Source organism: Poecilia latipinna, unplaced genomic scaffold, assembly GCF_001443285.1.
Source record: "Poecilia latipinna isolate Pla-1442-1.1 unplaced genomic scaffold, P_latipinna-1.0 Scaffold251, whole genome shotgun sequence".
NCBI classification, from domain to species: Eukaryota; Metazoa; Chordata; class Actinopteri; order Cyprinodontiformes; family Poeciliidae; genus Poecilia; species Poecilia latipinna.
In genome coordinates this window covers 79,574-97,728 of record NW_015112867.1, presented here as the reverse complement: position 1 = coordinate 97,728, position 18,155 = coordinate 79,574, and the positions used below count along the sequence as shown (strand labels likewise).

Genomic DNA, 18,155 nt, shown 5'->3' with positions numbered 1-18,155 from the left:
AAATGTTATATATATTAAATATGATCTAAAGAAATTTGACTTATTAATTTGCACCTTGAAATTGGGCCCCTGTCTCTTGAAAAACTCTCACTCTGAATGTCCACTTTCAGGAAGTCATCACATCGCTGCTCCATTAACCTATTGACATTTTTACCAGCGTTTCACTGAGAAGTAGCTCCTATAATGAGCTCAGCTGTTGCAACAGGTGTTTGCTAATTGCTGCTGGTTAATATGAAAAAAATATTGGTTAGAGTTTACACCAATCAGATTGGTTTGTACCAATCTGATTTCCTTTTCAGATATCCAATAGTTTTTGTAAAGATTTGACCTGAAAATAGATTTTGTCTGACTTCAATTTCTTTTACACGACAAGGGGAATACAAGTACCGCCTTCAAAATATTTAGAAAATGCACGAATGTGAAACTTTGGAACAATACGATAGAAGTCATAATCAGTTTCACTTATCAAAGTGATAATACGTAAAAGAAACAACAAAATAAAGGCAGATAGTGATGCTAATGCCAATTTTTTATTTTAGAAGCAGAACCTGTCACATTGTGTGAGGCGCTGTGGCAAAACTAAACCTTTTTAACTCTTTGAAACAGAAACAAGCGGACAACATGGCCATCTGAATAGCAGGGTTAGTTTCACTAACAAACCGTCATCTGTGTGTGTGTGTTCCCCTTGAGAATGTAGATTTGTATCTAAATTCTGACAGATTTAGGCTGAAAGCTTATAATGATACCAAGGAGCAACTTCGCTGCCCTCATGTCAACACTCCTGTTATCTGCTGAAAGCTTCACTCCCTTTTGCCAAAAGAATCACAGGCGAATCTCAACACGTTGAAGAAGATAGTTTTCTCCTAAATTCTATTTTAATTCATTTTCAACACCTTAAAGATATTAAAAATAGTAGCAGTAATGTCTTGAGTCTTGTTGTAAGGGACGACCTGTCAGCACTTAGGTGTGGCATGTTCACTGATGTGAAAAAGGATTTATAAGTTTGTGACGTTTAGAAGACGTATACTCACGGCCTGCGCCCAGAAAGCTCCTGCACCAGACTGCAGTTGTAGAAGGTGAATTCTGTCTCAGCTACCGTCACGTTAATGAAACGCAGAGCCAAGGTCACCGTCACAAACTCTGCAATGGAATAAAAGAGATCAATCAATCAATATTCAAAGCATTCACTGCAATCCTTAATTTAATGTTCTCAATAGTGTTGACCAATGAAGTTTGAGGCATTTTAAGGAATCTTTTTGGCCTCCGTATAAACTTGGAGCATAAAACGAACCATCTCCCAGACCGATGGGGGTCAGGTTGGTGGCGTCCGGGGTGGAGCAGATGACACCGGTAGTGGTGAGCAAAGCTGGACTCTCCGTGTCCTGGAAGAAGCAGGAGTAGGCCTCATCCTGTTGGAGACCCGGCAGACCCTCCACTGACAAGGCGATCTGAAGGGAAACAAATATTACATGGAGGAAAGAGAAGACACCAGAGAGACTCCATGACTGTAGTGTGGTTCATTGTGGAGTTTAATTATTAACACTATTAGAGCTGGCTGTTAACAAAAAAAGAAACATTTCTGATTTTTTTCACACCCAATTTCAAATGATTTTTTTTTTCTTGGTTTCTTCACTAAAAAAAATTACAAATGACAGAAAATAGTTTTGAAAATCAGCTTTTATGTCAATCATCCCTTCTGTATTACTGCCAGGCATTACAAGAAGTCATTTGGACTGACGGATCGTTTCATGTCCTGCTACTGACAATAATTGGATCCTGATGTGTTCAGTTTTGAAGCATTTCCTTATTTGTAAGACCGATACCAATATGTAACTTCTGAAGCTGCTCCAACATTTTAATTTGTTGTTTTTCGTGTTGGAGTTTTTATAAAATTGCTACTTCATGCTCCTAATATTATGTCTTTATTTGGATGATATTATGACTTTGTCATATTATTTTCAACAGTGCTGTCAAAAGATTTTATTCTTGTAATGTGGTAGTGAACAAAACATTTCAGTGCATTGCTCTTGTATTTCATCAGTCATGTTGTCTGTATTACATCTGCTTTTTCTCCAAGGCTGATGTTGTAGAGGCTGAGGCGCTGTATGCCCAGGCACTGCTGCGTCTGGTTGAAACTCCACAACCACTGGCCCTGCAGAGAGCCTCGCTGGCACTCCCACCGCTGGCCACACCTGAAGCACCGCAGCATAGCATAGATAGTTAGACATAAGAGGGTCATACGTGAAGAAAACGGGGAGAACTGGAGATGCAAGCTGAAGCTCAGAACACTCACTGTCCCTCAAGGACACACCAGCCGCAGTACGGGTCTCTGGCAGACAGACATGACTGACAGTCCAAGTGATCCCCGCACTCTGCGACTGGACGCTTTTCTACCTGAAAATAACAGACAAACAAGCAAAAGGTAGGCTTTAGACAGATAAATGAAGAGCAAAACAATGTAACACTGTCAAATGATTCAATATTTCAACTCAAGATTTTCAGAACAAGTGTCATCTCAAGGCAAATGAAATGCTGACATCACACACTATTGATGCTGACAATAACGAATAAAAAGCAAATAATTTCATTTAAAGAACTATTTAAAAATAGTCAGCAGCATTTGAAAGACTGAATTTGAATGAGGGTTATTACTATTATTTTTTTCCATGATCTGTGCTCTGCTGTATGCATTTTCCAGGATTAGTATGTTAATCCTTAAATCAAGAACATGTCTGAGGAACCTGAAGAGCCTCAGTTTCAGTATCCAGCATAGCTACCATACACAAAAAGCATACAACAGGTATAAAGTTATTTAATAGTACTTCTATTACACACTCCTGCCATGTATATCGTTATACATATATCAAAGCAGTGTAATACATAGCACTGTACATATCTACTTGATCTCCAAGATCCTTTGAGTTTTTAATGCATTCAATTTAGAGAAAGTCATTAGCCAATTATTGCATTTTATTTCCACTGCTAAGTAAAAGAATAATTATTTGCAATACCTATTGAAATTTCTAGATCTGAGACAAAACCAACGCAAAATACTTTTATTTTGTTTCAAGACGATGTAAAGTTTCACAAATAATTCAATCATGAATTCTGTATTCAGAGAAAAGTCGCAGCAGTTTTATTTCATTCACACATGACAGTGTGTTGCAACATTTCTGAATCCCAGAACAGCTCTCACTGAGACATTTTGATTTATTTTTGACACAAACTGTTCAGAGTGTAGACTTTCCTAATCATCATTTACCAGAATCTACAGCATCCCACACATGCTCTGTAGGGAACGTGCCAAGACAATGCAGGCTTCTTTGCAGATCAATACTATTGTTAGGTGTGACCTCACACCTCCTGCTGACTGCTGTGCCAATCACACTGGGGTTAGTGACCTCTGACCCCAGCTGCCAGCTGGCTTCTCTGTTTTCACCCTTGCCTGTAGTTTGTCTTCAGGGTGACACAGCTTGAGGAAGCATGCATGAAAAACTCTGACAAACCATAAATTGATGAATGAGAAACCATATTCATTCTTATTTATGAAGACATCTGGGTAAGTGACTGAAATAGTGGAAATGGCCAAATCTGTTTATACAACTCATGGATACTTTAAAGGGGGAGCACTGTGTATTTTTCAGGGCCATAGTGCCATTTTGTAGCACAATCAAGCAGCTGTGTTACCTTTTTAAAAGAAATCTGACTTTGTAATTTATCACTTTGAATTTGGGCCCCTGTCACTTTAAGAAATCCTGCTCTTTCTGAAGTGCCGCCTCCAGGAAGTCATCACCACATTGCTCCTCTATTAACCCTTTAACAACATTTTTACCAGTGTTACACTGACGAGTAGCTCCTATAAAGAGCTCAGCAGATCTGCAGTTCCACCAGGTGTTTGCTAATTACTGCTGGCTAGTCTGAAGGAACTGAGTAAAGGAGTCGTGGTGGAAGGAGCAATGTGAGATTAAAAACTTCAAAGCTTGGAAGCTGCAGCTCCGAGGAGGAGGTCCAACCAGGCGTTTTGCACAACTGTATGGTTGTCACGGGAAGTTTGAAAGGATTTTTCAAACATGCATTAAAGGATCAAGGTATGTATTTGATGAGGCAATAATATTATAACATGACGTAAAGCTCAAAAAAGTTAGTTTTACATAGTTCTGTTCCTTTAAATAAAAAGGTGAAGCTTGACTTCAACACACTTACTGTGGTTTTGGTCATAATGTAGATATGTGAGCCGCGATCATCAAGTAACAGATCGCTGTTGATGGGGGAGTTGGGTTGTATCGTTGAGTTTGCATACACCTCCACTGTCCCGTCTCTGCCAAGATAAACCTGAACAGGAACACACAAAAAATAACACTTTATACTTTAAAGCAGGAAGTGTCCCTCTTATGAATTTAAATTTCTGTAATTGGATTGAAAAACATTTTGAAGTAGGAACAGTCTATAATTCTACAATACTGCATCACTAAAACGAAATATTTGAAAAAAAAACAACAACAAAAAAAACTAAAAAAATAACTAACCTCTCTGGTTTACAGCTCAAACACCAAATCAAATCACACTTGCACAGGATCGCAGCAGAAGTGGGCATAGATCTGATTATCACATACAAATCTAATATGAAGCACAGGAAGATTACCTCTGGCTGCAGTGAAACCCAGGCCTTCAAACGCTCATGTTACCTCATCTTAAAAAGATCACCGCGGACAGAAAAGAGAATCGGTTGTCCCATTAGGAGGATGCACTCAGCACATAATGGAAAGGGAAGTTGTACGCAAAGATCAGCAGCCTAGGATAACAACTGTTTCCTATGTTATATTTAGATTTTATTATATCGGTCTCAATAGTCTCATGCAGATGTGAATGTTGAGCATTTTTTCAGAATCTCTTAATATCCACTGAGGCTGCAGAGTATTTCTATGATAAATGTAATTTAATAAAAAGAAAAAAAAATGAATCATTATTTCTCCTGTATTGAGCTGTGGATGTTCTAAAACTTTTAACTTTAGAACTTCAAATGTAAAATTAAATGTATTTTATGTGACAAAAAGCAGCTAAAAAATGTGAAACAGAGGGAAAATAAATGTTATATATATATATAATTTTTTTTTTTTTTTACAGTTGTCCTAAACAATTACAATTATATTAGTAACTCCATGGCCTGTAATGGCCTAGTCAAAGTTGGGAGCTAAGTATAAGAATCAGAAAAAGTCTAAACTTTTGATATGAAAAACTGGTAGATACAACCTCAAAGACTTTCAGCTGTAACTGCAGTGCAATGAAAAACAAACAATACAAACAGTTGGTTGTTGTAATCATGTCTAATGGGAATTACTGACATTACAAATGTAAATTACAATCAAACTTGATTACAGCTTGATCAAGGACTGAAGGTAAGCTTTTAATTGTCCATCAGATGGAAGCAGACGGTAATATGAGAGCAGCAGAGATATTTTAAGCTTCCATGGAGATCCAACACTGCAGTGTGGTTGGATTTTAAATTTCATAATAGCATTGATTGCTTTTGAAAGGTGGTTTCTCTGTCTGAACAGCAAGTGCAAACAAAGTCGGGTTGAAGAGGGAAGCACGGGTCCAGGAAGTGATGCGCTTCCACTCCATAAACTGCAATTTGTGTTAGTGGTGAAATGAGGTGAAATAATACAATCTTTTTTTTTAAACTGTTCGCATTTTTAATAGATGTATGTAAGAATATAAATAGGAAAGTATCTGTGCAACTTTACTGTTACAGTCAAACACATTTAATACATAAATAAATCATGATTACTGAAGAGGGTGTAGAAAGCTGGCTGAAAAAGGAGAAAAGCGTCCAACATCCAAGCAAAAACGTTGGAAGGCTTTCAGGAAGCCATTTTGAAAAAGGTTTGTGTTCTTGGTGGCAAAATATAAAGCTGATTGATGTCTGAAGATTTTTTTTTTCTGATACTGCACACCTTCACCTCCTCCCAGTGCTATTATTGTGGACTACAAAAATGCACAGCTCCCAGGCAGAAACAACCAATCAGAGAAAGGAGGAGGGTCTTAGCGCTGTCAATCATACTCCCATATGTTGCTCAATGTGCTTAAGTCAGAAAAACAATTCACCGTTACAGGAAAACCGTTTATCCACCATCATTAATGGTAGTGTTAACTAGCATTAGCATTGGTAACAGGCTGTATTGTGGTGAACCAGCTGTAGCTTAGCAAAGAGCAAGCAGGGGGTGGGGGAGATGACCACAAGAGTGACTGACAGCACTAAGACCCTCCTCTTGGCTCTGATTGGTTGTTTCTGAACAAGTGCTGTATTTCTGCAGTTAGTACTAGGAGAAGGCAGAAGAGCTCAATATTTCACAGACGATATGTCTGTGAAAACATAATCTGTCACAACATAATTATAATTTTACCAAATATGTTTTGGCAAAAACTTCTGTCATGCCATATCAATATACCAACCTAGTGGAGCTCAAGACAGTTGAAACAAAAGCTAGGACCTGGAAAACGCCTCCATTTCAAAAATATTATCTCCTTGCTGGTTTAATGTTTCTTTTGGGTCTCTACATGAAAAACGTACACATATCCTACACACACGCATGAATAAAGATGTGTATCTTGACAAAGAGGGATTTGACTTTGTGTGATACTATAATCTAGTTATAAAAGCTTGCTACAATGGGCTACAATGGGTTACAGAGCTCTGGTTTGATCTGCTAATTAAAAAGTCTAGTTCTACATTTCCCTTCTTTCCCCCCGCATCCCACACACACATTACAACAGAAAGAACATATCTCTCTCTGATATCTGCTCTTACTTCTGACCTGCAAACATAGGGCTCTTTAGATGTTAAAAAGTTATGTCAGTTTATTGAAAACTAGATGGGAAAACACTGACATACAGAGAGAAAAGTAAAGAAAAAAGCCCACAAATTGTTCAGATCTACTCATGCCACTTCAAATTCTACAGTCAAATAATACACTTAGTCTCCAACAATCACAATCACAGGCTGAGAACACAAAGTGCATGTCTGAGGTATGGAATCATAGGGGTATGTTATTCTGTGCTTGCTGGAATGCTGTGAATCAGACTGTGGTGATTAGATATGAACTGGCTCCCAGTTTCAGGCTTTTAACTAGTCAAGATTTCAAAACTGTTCAACATTTTCTGACTGTTTAAAGCTTGTAGTGCTTTGAATAGTTCTTCTGAGATGTTTATGAAAAGCAAAAGGAACACTTATTGTTATATAAAATATGTTATATATTTTGTTGATGTGCGTCTAATGATGACAGCATGCACTGGCCGAAAAGGGGGGGCTGCTCATCATTCCTAAATAGTTTAAAACAGCAATAAAAAAGGTGCAGTATCTGGAATAGGGGTTTATTTGAAAAACAAGATTTTGAAAGATTAAAAAATATATATATATACTCATTCAGTGACAGACTGCTGCATCCAAAGTGCACAAAGGAGCGTAATCCCAGATCCTTCTGCTCAGCAGCTGTCAGATTCTAAACAATCACATCTTCTTTTATAGCAATATCAAGTAACTATGTTACCTTCAATTACTAAAAAAAATGCTACATATCAAATATGACTTGAATTAAATTTTAACTTGTAATTTAACGCCTTGAATTTGGGCCTCTGTCTATAAAAACTCACAACATGTCATAACATGGCTCCTCTGCTAACCCCGTCACGTTTTCACTAGAATTTCACTGAGAAGTAGCTCCTTTAATGATGTCAGCAGATGCACAGTTCCACCAGAAAACACCAGGGGCCTCATGTTTAAAGCACAAAAAATGTGCGCCGCCATATTTTACGCACAAATCAACATGTATAAAAATGAACGTGACGTGAAAGTTTGGGCAAATATATGCAAACGTTTCACCTGCCGTGAAAATGTGTGGCAGCCACATGAACTTTTTCCTGTGGGCAGTAAAAAATTACAATGTGTCAAAACTCACCTAAATGCACTGAAACCTGGCTACATCCAATGCTATTTAACCCAAGGAGAGTCAAATCTGATCATTTTTCATGATTTCAATATTTTATTGTTTAAACGTAAACAATAAAATTGAACCACATTTATCCCCAGACAATAAGTTAACACGCACAGGAAATAAAGAAAATAAAAATAAAAGGATGTGAAAACTTCACTCGAATGTAAATAGTACTTTTCCTCAGTTTTTGTCTCAAAAATTGGTCTGTGCGCCGAAGCGCATGAAATGCATCTATGGGATAATTTCATCGTCACTGTAAAAGAAAACAGGGTTGGATCAGTAGATTAACTCCAAACAGGTTTGATTATTTTTACAGTGATCAAGGTGTGTAAACAATCACACATATACAAGTAGCTGCGCAAAGGTGTGCTGTGAAATTGGGAAGCACTTTGGCTCTGATGGACAACAGGAAAAGGAAAGGTGTGCAGGTATGTGTGTATCTACAGCTTTATGCATCCGAATTTTTTTGTGCGCTGCAATTTTCTAATTTTGTCCACATGCCAGGTTTTAGTGTGAAGAAAGTTACATGAGGCCCCAGGTGTTTGCTAATTGCTGCTGGGTAGTTTGAAGGAGCTGAGTGAAGAAGTGCTGCTCTGTGAGGTGGAAGCTTGGAAACATCAGCTCTGAGGAATAGCAGCATCTGTAAGACAGGGTTAGGTCCACCCAGGCATTTTGCACAGCTGAATGGTTGGTAGGAAGATTAAAGAAATTCTCAAACAGGAATGAAAGAAACAAAGAAACACACCAGGTATATATATATTTTTTTGATGAGGGAATAACTAACATGATGTAAATTTTTTTTAAAAATTTGATTTTAGATAATAGTGCTCCTTTAAATCGTTGTATTATCTTGGTTGAATGAAAATAGTTTTAAATCTTTTTGGGTTAAACTGCTAAAACGGCATAAAAGACTCCAGGAAGCTTGGATTCAAATACTTGAAGTAGAGTTAAGGTGCGCTCATTCTGCTGGAACATGATACATAGACAGGCAGACAGCGTCATGAGGGAAGGGTTGTATGAACAGCATTAGCTGAGCACCAACTTATGGAAGACTCCAGCAAGTGGAAGGTTAGAACACTCCCTTAACGGGAAGCTGCTTGATGGATTAAATATTTCCATGTTAATGGTGATGAGTCAGGAACGTCTCCCTGCTGTCGTCCAGGTGCACGTGTGTGTGTGTTTGTTTGTAATACCCTGTGGGGACGATTTTCCTGACATATACTACGTTGTGGGGACCAATTGCTCCTCGTGGGGACCGGAGCCTGGTCCCCACGAGGGGAAACCCCGTTTTTGGGTCAGGGGTCAGATTTAGTGCTAAGGTATGAATTGAGTTTTGGATAGGGTTAGGGTTAGGTATGTGATGGTTAGGGTTAGGAAACGGGTAAAGGTAAGGTTTAGGCTGTAGAAATGAATGGAAGTCAATGGAAAGTCCCCACAAAGATAGCCAGGCAAACGTGTGTGTGTGTGTGTGTGTGTGTGTGTGTGTGTATAACTACCTTGTGAAGATTGCCTTTGGCGTCTCCCAGAAAGGCGATGCTGTGTCCCTCCCTCACGCTGACTGCCACGGCGGTGAGACGGGCCGCTGACGTTTGCCACACAGCTTTAGCTTCCAGGGGCACTTTGCTCGCCATGGGGCTGGGGGTGTGGTCAGAACCGCACGGGTACGCAATCAGAGTGTTCTACAACGTGTGAAAGGGTAAAAAGTTTTGGTCAGTTGCTGCATCAACAACCAATTCAATTAAAAGACAGATTTCTTGGAAGTCAACCTGAAAACATGGAAAATTCCAACCATAAATTTGAGTAAATCTACGTCAGGTTTCCCCCAGTGTATCATACGCCTGGCAGGCCACCAGGCTAAGCATTGTTTATTTAAATAGGGTTTTTTATCCACAGTAACCGTGACAGTAAAGATGGATAAAGCTAGGTTTACTGTTGACACAGTAACTGGAATAGTTAATGTGTCAAAAATGACACATTACCTTTTGGAAAAGAAAAAAAATAACTAAACAACCCCTTCTCTTTTTTGGTCAAAAGTGATACTGACCAAATAAAAAGTAACAATTGGCAAACACTTCCTTAGTCCATTATTTTAGGAAGGTAATATGTCAAAGCAAAAATTCCATTTGTAAATTCAATGGAATATGAACATATACACAACACAGAGTCAATGCACCCGTCACTCAAATATGACAAAAAAGTAACATTTCTCAGTCTGAGAAAACTGAATATGATGAACATCGACAGCACTGTAAAATATTGTAATGTATCATTCATCCTCAGGTGATCAGTGTCATTGGGGTTCCTCTTAGATCTGAAGACTTAGGAGCTTGTGGTGCATCCAGAAACAACTTCATCTTCAAGGTAGCTTTTCACAAAACCTCTTTTGGTCAAACAGCTTTGTCTGTGCGACTCATCACTATGTGGAATTCATAACCTGAGGACTTGGAAGCCGATTCCAGACGGGAACTTTTTTAGATTAAGACTGAAGGAGTTTCTTAAAGAAGAACAGGCTTCCAGTCATGGTTGACAGTCAGCTCACGATGGCTCCGTCATGGCTCCTTTTTCATTGTGGTCCATTTTAAATTAATGCTAGGATTTATGTTATGTATGACATTATATTTTGCTATGTTCTTTTGTTGTCTTTTAAATTGCTCGATGTTGCTGAAGGCCCTTCTGGGGATAAACATCGCAAACTAGCTAGAGCTATAAATGTAGCGTTTAGTATTTATTTATACTCAACACTAGTCCCCATGTAGATAAACAAAAAAGAATGTCAATCAACACTGTGGAAATACATAAGTAGTAGAAAGGATTCTCAGACTAACACCAGACATATTTTTGGATCAATTCTGTTAATAATAATAGTATTGGAATTTCATTCCCATATAATCAGTATTATTATTAGTATTATATTAGTATTATCCATTATTATTTCTATGAAACATAAACAATAAAACACAATGGTGATTTCACCAAAAAGTAGCATACCTGATTATATGATAGAGTAGGACACTGGATTCCACACCACTAATCCAAGTCTACATGTACTATTCAAAATGATTGTGCATCAAAACAAGACAGAAACAGGACTTGATGTTCCACAAAATCGTCTTCTTTTCCCCATGTTTACTCTCACGCAAAGTGTTTTTATATCCCAGAATGCAAGGCAATATATGCAAGAGCCTCATTTGAGCTAAGTGCATTGTTCCAGCAAAAATCCCAGGCAGGTTTAGCAAACTCCACGTTTATATTGGTAATAGTAGACCAGAAATTTGTTTTTTGTTTTCCTGTCAACACTCAAATCAACTACTTGGCATGATAAAATAACTTTGGACTTAAATAGATAACATGTCAACTTAAAATGGTTTATCTTCATTTTTTATAAGATGAACCCCTCACCTTTGACCAAATTAAAAGTTTGATTTTTCTGTGTCAGAATAATGAACTGTCCACAAAACTGTTTGCAACCCTTTAGAAAATCAAAGGCTATTTCCCTAATAATACAGCAGAGCCTCTGTATTCTCTTAATTCATTATAACAGGATCATACCACAGATTAAAGCGCAGTGGTTAGGAAACGCCTCGTTATGTAAAGTAACAATTATTATCCAGCTCGGAAGCAAAAGCCACAACTTCAAATAATTGACAAAGAAGCAAAAAAGGAAGAGAGTGAGCACTTATTTTAGCTTTTATGCTTTGTTTATATAAAATAAGTAGGCTTATCATTGTTAGAGAAGAAGAGTATGTTCATGATTCCCTCCCTTTCATCGTCCTGTCAGTGCTCTATTTTCCCTCCCATCAGCTTCTTGTGCTACAGTTTGTCCGTTCCCCATGTTTAAGTTTCCATCTCTGTCCTTCCATCTTTGTTTGTCAGAGCTTATCAAGGCAGCAGAACGCATGATTCCACTTTGGTTTTCTTTATTTATCTCTAATGATCCCATTAAATGGTTGTGAGGGCTGATGGGACCGAAGGAAGGGTCTTTTCTGCACAGCTGCAGCTGGGTGAAACTGGGGCATCATTACCGGTCTTCCATCCACTCGTCCTAATCGTGCAGTCGCTCCTCGTTGCTTTGCTCTGCGATCCATTTGTTTAACCTTACGCCAAACACTTAAGACAACGGAGTCGATACAGTTAAGGTTCAGCCATAATGCTCATGATATACAGCCGTAATGCTTCTAATGTAAAACCTGTATGTCTGCTAATAATGCAGGCATATGAGATCTTGCATACATTGATCATGGTTGGCATAACTTTGGACTTTTAATGATTTGTTTGTAACATTGTTTTTGCAGGGCACCATAAACAGAAAGAATATATCTGGAATTATTTTTAGAAATTTTCTAGCACTTAAGACTCAAAGCACACTCGGGCTGAAGTACACACACCGTCTGGTTAACATTTGGTTCAATGTCCCTTGGCAGGTTGCACCTCATATGTGTGGTTTTGGAGCCTTTAAAAAGCTTTTGGCATCAGTTTGACAGAATTCTTCAAACTTGTTTAAGTGTGTGCTTTTCTTCCATAAACCTGACTCTGTAAAAGAGTCCTTAACTGTACTACTTTAATGTTAGTCTGCTTTCACCATTTCAATATCCTCCTGATGTATTCAGAACCAGTCATTGTTTCCCCAGATACTGAAACATGCAAAGTTTTAGAGAGGAAGAGAGAAAGAGAGAAAGAGAGAAAGAGAGAAAGAGAGAAAGAAAGAAAGAAAGAAACAAAGAAACAAAGAAAGAAAGAAAGAAAGAAAGAAAGAAAGAAAGAAAGAAAGAAAGAAAGAAAGAAAGGGAGGAAGGAAGGAAGGAAGGAGACGTACACAGTTTCAGGGATGGAAGGAAGAAGGGAAAGGACAGAAAGTAGGAGGAAAACAATGAAGGGAGAAAAGAAAAAAGGAAAGAAGAAAGAAAGAAGGGAAGGAAGGGATGAAGGAGTGTCTGACCATGACTGTATCAAATATGTAGTAGTAGAAACCTCTCTGTCCTCTCTGAGGGAAGCAGTGCTTCCAAAACCCCACAGCTCTGAAATGTTTACTTTCTAGCTTCAACATCTGGATTTCTGTTTGACGCCCAAAACGTTTTCCTCTTGCATTCTTACCGGAGGGAGGTTGGCACAGCTGGACTTCACCTCATACTCTATATAGGCCACCTCATCTTGATTCTCAACCAACCCATCTCGGGTGTAGCAGAGGTCACGTGTGGAGTCAATGTGCCTGTCGACCTCATCCAGAGGGAAGACGCAAAGCGCCGAGGCATCCAGTGGTGTGTTTATTGAGCCAATGCGGGGGGAGAAGACGCCTAGGAGATCTTCACCTTGCTGGCCCACGCCTTTGCCCACCTGTTTCAACAAAGGTGTGGTGAAAAACACTTAAGGCAGTACAACAGCAACCTTCTAAGGAATGAAGCATGCCAATGATGGAAACAGTACAGCAGCTCATCTAATAAGGTTTAAGTCAAGTACCTGGGCTGCCTGAAGCACATTAAAGATTGTGGAAGGAGAGAACGGAGATTGGCAGATGAGGGGAATTTCTACATATGAATAGTAGGAGGTGTCTTCTAGGCACACCCTGGCGACATAAGTCTGGTAGTCCCTTGTTGATGATTTGATGTCTCGGCGGTAGAACAGGAAGTACACATAAGAGCGGCGTGTGAAAGCGGTTATGAAGTTGTGGTCGTACTCTGACAGGCGCCCGGCTACGGCCAGCTTGGCGGTCTCCTCATAGGAAAACGCGGGCAGTGACGAAAGGTGGCGGGTGGAGATGGGTGGGTGGCTGGCGGTGTAACCCCGGCCCACGTACATCACCGTCCTATTCCCGCCAGGAATTGTGACTACCAACCCAACAGTTGACACTGATGGATCATTAGCCACGACATACTGCGTCTCCACAGGGTTATCAGTGGAGAAGAGAACTTCCTTGATGGACGCCAAGCTTCGCTTTTGGCATGTCCCCTGATGGACGCTGCCGCAGATGATCAGCTCCGATGCCTTTGGGTCCACCAGGAGCAGCTTGTTGTGGTTGTCGGTGCTTTCAGAATGGGGGCAGTTGCTTTCTGTGATGGGGGGAAGGCAGTCTTTGCTGTCGATCACTGGACCATTGGTCTCCTCTTGCTCCAGCAAGAGCCCGTCTGAGCCATCCAGCTGGAAGAGGTGATTCTTGGCTCCCAGGTACACCGTCCCCACTCCGGGGTTCGGGTGCAGCACCAGGTGCTGGAACTCTGTGTCATTGCGTGAAAACCGGGGGTAGGAGTGAGCACGGGCAGTGACAGAGGTGAAGAGTAGGAAGAAGACAACCAGGCAAGAGTTGAAAGCGCTCCCATGTAGCATGGCAAATAATCTGTTGGAAAATAATAAAAAAAAAAGTTTAGAGGATGTTTTATGTGCAATAGCAGATTCAAAAAGTGCAAATACAAGCTTTTATTTAGTTTTAGACACCTATATGTTAAATTTTCTGCAACCAATCTTCAGAAAGCATTTTACTAGGATTGGGACATAGATAAGCACATACTTGTGAAGTTGTTGGGCACCAAGCAGTGAATGACTAATACATACAAATAATAAAGAGACTGGCATTAAAACTCTTAATCCCAGAATGCACTGCACTAACCCAGTCTCAGCTCCAGTAGGAGTATCACAGCGTGAGAACATGACATCATACTTTAGCAAAACTCTGGGGTTATGCCCAGAACTTTCTCCGTTTCTATAGCCTTTATGGGCTGGATTGGGGAGGACAAACACTTCTTAAACTAATCTTAATTAGCTTAAAGCAAATCTGGCCTTAGTTCAAATTCTTGGTAACACTTTATTTGAAGGGAGTGAATAAGACTGTCATGACACTGTCATAAACATGACATAACATGTCATGAACATGAATAAGCCTTCATGAATATTTATGACTGTTGTCATAAAGCGTCATTCGGTAAATTATGACACTTTTAATACAAAGTTGACATTATTCAAAATGTCTTTGTTATGACAACTTGACATTAACCAAGAAATCATTACTGATTAAACTTTACCTTTAATAACATAAAGTTACCTCATTTTTAAAGTGCAATCAGTAATACTTTTATAACAAATTTATATCAGTAATGATTTCTTGGTTAATGTCAAGTTGTCATAACAAAGACATTTTGAATAATGTCAACTTTGTATTAAAAGTGTCATAATTTACCGAGTGACGCTTTATGACAACAGTCATATTCATGAAGACTTATTCATGTTAATGACAGTGTCATGACAGTCTTATTCACCCCCCTTCAAATAAAGTGTTGCCAAATTCTTCAATATAATCCTTGGTCTTTATTCATACTGACCTGTGATATTACTATACATAATCTTATTAGTTATTCCATATTTTATTGTTACATGATTTGGTGCCCCTGTGTGAGTAATTCACAAAATAATTTGGTGCAACTAATATTGATTAGTTGAAAACTGATTTTGACTCATTCAAAATTCCTTAAAATGACCGATTCTCAAAATTCACAGCTCATAACTGTATGTTGCTAGCTTAAGGAGTTTGTTCATTTAAAGTATTTTAATGGAACACTGTAATATTTTAGTAATAACCAATTCCAGAGAGAAATTGTCTGGGTCTTATTCTACATATAAGTGCAGAGCCATGAAGATTAAGAGCATCACAGCTGAACTTAATCCTTAATATATTGTTATTTAATGCTTAAATAACAAAGACACATATTCATAAAGATGAGACTGGTAAGCAGTCTCATCTAGTGTATATTAAGCACTAATATATATTAGTTCTGCTAACTCTAAAGCACTGCACCAACAAATTACTTAGTAGAAGCTAATGCTAAAGCTATGCTGATACCCATCATGTTTCAACACAGTATATGGTGAGGAGAGGAAACTACTATGTAAACAATCTACACCCACTACAAAGTAAGAGAATGAAGATGAACATCTAATCACTTAATTCTTAACAGTAGATAACCAAAAGTCCAAACCAAAAAGCTTACAAAACAGTCAAATAAATCAGGGCTTTAGAATTTATTCGTAAAACTGAATTTATGGGCACTAAATATTTTCAAAGTTTGCAAAAATGCTAAAGCGCTAACAGAAGAATTAGCTCTGCTATTAGCGCATTAGCATAAATGTGCCAACCATAGCTTTTTTTTTTTTTTTTTTAATACTAGTCAATAACAATAATAGTTGCCTTTAATGGGATGAGATAGATGTCAGTGATAAAAGTTGAACATTTTTTAACTTTCTTGTGTCACTTTGCCAGTCTGCATGTCTAATCCAGTAGATGTGGAGAACTTTTACAAGGCAGAGTCAATCTGCGGCATACTGATGGATCAAGAAAAGACTGAAATCAAATAATGTTTCAACAAACATTTAGCTTAAATGTGTGTAATTAAGGGATTAGTTGGTTTTTCCAGTTGAGTTGAACAGGATCAATGATATTTGAGGGAACAGCTTTGAAATAATCTTCCATGGTCTCATTTTGTTTAATCACAAAACCCTGGGAATTCAAACCAGGGCGTGTGTATGTTTGATAGTCACGGTAAAGCTACAATGCTTCCAGTAGCCGTTTTGTTTGACTCCGTTCCAAGTGTCACTGTTAAAATCAAGTGTTTTCAGGACCCCAGCAATCACCGCATCCCTTACATGAGGCGTTCAAAACATCAGCTCTCATTTCCCGTTTCAACAGCCATCACTCAACACCTCTAAGGAAAGTGGTTTGTGGACACAGAGAGCTTCTGCATTAGAGAGAAGCTCCTTAATTATTGAACAGAATTGTCAGACCCTTCACTGACCTCAGTGGGAAAGGTCAGTGCAATAAGTAAGTGTGGAATGAACGCACCTCAAACCGTGGACATGAATGACACTTTGATGAGCACTAGCAAGCATTACTTACACCTCAGCACTCTGCATAATAACAGAGAGAGCAAATCTACGGCCCTGAGAGGCTGTGATATTAAGAAAACTGTATTATTGTGCAGCAATTGCTCAAGGTGCAAATAGATTGCAATGACATTAGGGTTGTAGTAGTGTCTCACCTAAGTGTCTACCCCCCATGGCTGCAATCAGGACAGAGATAAGAGGGGGGCTCTGTTCATACAAAAGCAGGCACCTTACAGGAGCAGCTGCATGTGTCAGATGAGTGCATCTCTTGCCTCCTCTTTACTTATTCATGAGCACAATAAGAAGTATTATAAAACATAACATCCACACCCACTTTCTGAGGAGGAGAGTTGTGAATTTGCTGGATGAGTGGGTGAATCAGAGGTTATTCAGGCTGTACTCAGTAGAAAGGTCTGTTGAATGCATAAAATACACATTAAAAAAACAAAGAAAACAATCCTAGGTTTCATGAAGAGCTGTAACAATTCATCTAATGATGCGAGTACCTGATTATTAAAATTTCTCGAGGCAAATGATCCGCCTTAAAGCTTCTTTAAATTATGCTTTGCTTTATGTTCTGGTCAAAGGACTATTTATGTTGCACAGTGCTCTCACTTGAGCCAGTGGGTTATGGGTGAATGCTAAGTGCAATTAGCATAGCGTAGTTGGACGAAACGTATCTTTTCCAAGGGCGTATCCACTTTTCACATTCTGTCTGGATTTAAATACACATAAAAAAAACCTAAGACATGTCCGTGTTTTCATAGTTTCTCAAGGGCCCAAAAGGCATTCATTCGTATACTGACTATTGTAGGGCTGCTGTCTAGCGGCTGGTTTGGAACGAACAGTGGCAAAGTGCGCAGCGGGTGTATGTACATGGCTACAGCAGGGATTCATGCAAATAGAGGGAACACAGCAGTTTGCTGTAGCTGATGCTTAACACAAGTGTAGCTTGAACTGGAAAATAAATTCACTCCCATACCGGTTGCAACAAAAGGGTGGTGGAGCGACAGGTGGTGCATACATAGATCATGTACATCTGTGTTTCAAAGATCTGATTGCTCACATCAACACAAAAGCTATAAATGGCTGTGCAAAATAGAGAGTTCATCTATTCAATTAACTGAAGATGAATACATAAACTAAAAATTGAAGTGTATACAAATTTTATTTTTTAGGGATTTTGCCAGCCTGGTGATTTTTTATTTTTATTATTAAGTTGAATATAATTTCAAATTTTATGTAAGCTTTGTCCAAGTTAAGTTAAAAAATTAGTCGCTATTGTTACAGGTTAATTTTCTC

At 38.8% G+C, this 18,155-nt stretch overlaps 1 protein-coding gene across 2 annotated transcripts in view; it reads right to left on the bottom strand.

Moving 5' to 3' along the window:
* The window catches only part of LOC106947660 (plexin-B1-like), a 95,430-nt gene that overhangs the window by 31,249 nt on the left and 46,026 nt on the right, over nucleotides 1–18,155 (bottom strand). For both annotated transcript variants that reach the window (XM_015032810.1, XM_015032811.1), the window contains 8 exons: nucleotides 13,446–14,319; nucleotides 13,083–13,322; nucleotides 9,488–9,670; nucleotides 4,204–4,332; nucleotides 2,294–2,394; nucleotides 2,060–2,192; nucleotides 1,292–1,448; nucleotides 1,032–1,140 (listed from right to left, as the gene is read on the bottom strand). In XM_015032810.1, coding sequence (XP_014888296.1) covers nucleotides 1,032–1,140; nucleotides 1,292–1,448; nucleotides 2,060–2,192; nucleotides 2,294–2,394; nucleotides 4,204–4,332; nucleotides 9,488–9,670; nucleotides 13,083–13,322; nucleotides 13,446–14,319 — 1,926 coding nt within the window. The remainder of the gene's footprint in view (nucleotides 1–1,031; nucleotides 1,141–1,291; nucleotides 1,449–2,059; nucleotides 2,193–2,293; nucleotides 2,395–4,203; nucleotides 4,333–9,487; nucleotides 9,671–13,082; nucleotides 13,323–13,445; nucleotides 14,320–18,155) is intronic.